General features: G+C 46.7%; 1 protein-coding gene across 3 annotated transcripts in view; it reads left to right on the top strand.

Annotated features, from left to right (window-relative positions):
- The window catches only part of LOC118325524 (tetratricopeptide repeat protein 28-like), a 163,439-nt gene that overhangs the window by 143,687 nt on the left and 16,913 nt on the right, over nucleotides 1–2,839 (top strand). For all 3 annotated transcript variants that reach the window (XM_035658232.1, XM_035658231.1, XM_035658233.1), the window contains one exon: nucleotides 1,439–1,548. In XM_035658232.1, coding sequence (XP_035514125.1) covers nucleotides 1,439–1,548 — 110 coding nt within the window. The remainder of the gene's footprint in view (nucleotides 1–1,438; nucleotides 1,549–2,839) is intronic.

The raw sequence follows: 2,839 nt of genomic DNA, 5'->3' as shown, positions 1-2,839 counted from the left end.
TGTGTGTGTGTGTGTTTGCGTGCGCGCACGTGTGTGCGTGCAGATGAAAGGCTCAGAGCTGGAGTTGAGATGAGTGAGGGGTGAGGCTGTCAGAGAATGAAAAGGATAATTTAGATCTGTTTCCTCTCTCTTGCTCCAGCGCCTAATGAGCCCTAAGCAGTGCCGAGTCCCTGCGAGCACTGCCACCACAGTCAAGATGAAACAGGTAGAGAGAGCAGAGGGGGGCCAGAGACACAGGCACAGGGATGAGAAAATGAATGCGGGGAGGTAGAAGGAGAGAGGAGCACAGCAGATGCATGTGGGAAGAGGGCAGGCAGGCAGACAGAGGGAGGGTGTGTGGAAAGATAAGGCGAGAGGGGAGACTGTTGCAGGCTTCAAAGGCTGCCGGCTAGCGTGGCCATGGAGGAGCCATGAAGTCTACGGTTGCGTGGTGTGCTGGGTCTAGCGGAATAGGCTGGCTGTTTCAGGTCACGCTCTCTGTTCTTGGCTTATCTGGTCCCGCCACAGACTGTTTTCCAGGAATGCCGAGAAAAGCGGAGTCGGACGAGGGTGGCTTGGCCCATTTTCTCCTCTCTTTGACCAAAAGCATGTTCAGACCCCTTCGTCACACAGGCGAGTGGAGAGAGTAGACAAATACAGAGCCCGTGTGAAGTGAGACTGTGCATGAGCAATAGCCTATTGCAACCAGCAGACTGCTTGCTGTGCATTTAGCACCTTGTGGGTGATATGTGGCCCAGTGGCTGTCGTTTTTTTCTTCATCATTGTCCTCTGTGGAGTGGCATTTTCATCTCAGTAATTGGGCAGAACCAAGTGCTCGGCAGGCAGACTGAGGACACATGCAAAGATGTGACATACGGCTCACTGCTTGAGGGATTGGAAGTGAAAAACAAACTGGGCGCTCGCCAGGCGATCTGACACAGGCACACGCGCTGAACATACACACCTAGACAGACATACGTGTACATGCACATTCAAACCTCCCCTGTCTTCCCAAACAGCTCTGAAAGTCTCTCAAACAAAATATCACAAAGTAGACTGTGTGTGCTGTGAGTTTACATACAGTCTATTATTAGCTCATCAGCGCGTTAGCAAATATTTGTAGACGTCTTCATGATATTGTGTGGCTTCTTTTATGCAAGCATTGCGTGTGTTTGTGTTTGCTCAGCCAGTCAATCCTCAGCATTGATTACTATGCAGTCCGATTAGTGCTCTAACAACCTCCCTCTATGGCAGACGTGTGTGTGTATGTGTTTTAGTCCTAGTGTGAGCAGTATCTTGCAACTGAGGCCAAATATCCAAACCTGTTCACTGTCAGAACATCAGTACCACGCTATGCTTACATCTGTTACTCTGAAAGATACCTAAGAGTCTGCCTGCTCTGAATAATTTTTACTCTCCTCTCCCTCTCATCTGCTCCCGCTTCCTCCCCTTCTGACAGGCCTGCGGCTTGCAGAGCAGCTGGCTCGGCGTGAGGACGAGGCAAAGAGCCGCCATTGTCGGGGGCTCTCTCTCTGGGCCAGTGGGAATCTGGAGGAGGCCCAACATCAGGTAAAGTATCTGCTGTTCCCTCCTATTCTGGCCTAGAGTCACCCTGACTCTCCTCTCCTCCATCTGCACTCTCGTATTTAAAACTGACCTCTAATAAGCACACATCTGTTTGTCTGCAAACATTTAAAATAAGCCATAGCCAGAGAGTGAAGTAGATGTCCAAAGACATGTGAAATCTATATTTTCAGTAAGTTTTCCCTTATGGTGAAAGAAAGAGCACAGAGGAGAGAGAACAACAGGAGAACAAGAGAAAGAAAAGGTGGCTATAGAGCTGGAACACGACTCCTGGCAATATGCTGGGGAGTCTGTTGAGCTGGTAAATGCTGTCATCTCAGCAGACAGGCGACAGATGACTGAAGCTCTTTTTTATATCTATGTGCATGGTCTCAGGAGTCCCAAGCCTCTGCATCACATACACACACTCCGTTCTCTTCAGCCCACTGCCCACCTGGCAAGCATGGAATATCCCCTTAACATCTCTCTTTACAGTCTGTCCACACACCACAGCTCAAGATTTTCGTAGCTTGTGTATCCACACACAAGTCTGTGAACAGTCAGCCAACAGCAGTGGCTGTCACGTGTGTCTGTGGGGATGTTATTCAGCTGCTTTCATTTTCAAAATCTAGTCCAAAACATTTCTGTTCTGATACACGCACACTACGTACGTATGTGACCCAGATAGCTTTGTTTTTCTGTCCTGCATCATACTTCTCAAAAAGTTACTTTGTCTGTTTGCAATTATCTGTAACAAGAGTTGGGAAGGAAAGACTGAACCAAGGTGGCGACTAGAGCAGAGGCTCATGAGTCATATTGAGGAATTTGTGTTCAATTAAAGCAAAATATTATTGTAACTAGCCAATGCAACATATTTTCCACTGCATATTTGCTTTCCACACTTGACCTCAGGAGCTTGGTAGTGCATAGTAACATTGTGTTGTTCTTGTTGCAACTTACAGAGATCCAAAGCTTTGCCCACGAATACCACAGCAATGTTTAAAGATCCCCTCCAGACATGTGTTAAGACATATATACAAATAGTCTGCTTTGAACAATAGTGTGTGTCTGATACGTTTTCTTCTTCCAAAAAGTATAATTTCCACATTAGATTTGTTAATATCCTTCTGCCATGTTAGAAATTCCACAATCTATGAATAATGCAAATATTGTTCCTTTCTATAGTTTTCCTGCTGGACACAAGACGTCTCCTACTTCACTGTAAAGTCCATTCTCAGTGTATGTGCACTGGTGGTTTAGGTTTCTACATCACACTTGTATAAGTTGCATACTGGAC

This window comes from Morone saxatilis, unplaced genomic scaffold (assembly GCF_004916995.1).
Source record: "Morone saxatilis isolate NCDOM2014 unplaced genomic scaffold, NCSU_SB_2.0 Contig16, whole genome shotgun sequence".
Lineage (NCBI taxonomy): Eukaryota > Metazoa > Chordata > Actinopteri > Moronidae > Morone > Morone saxatilis.
This window is presented reverse-complemented; position numbering and strand designations above follow the sequence as displayed.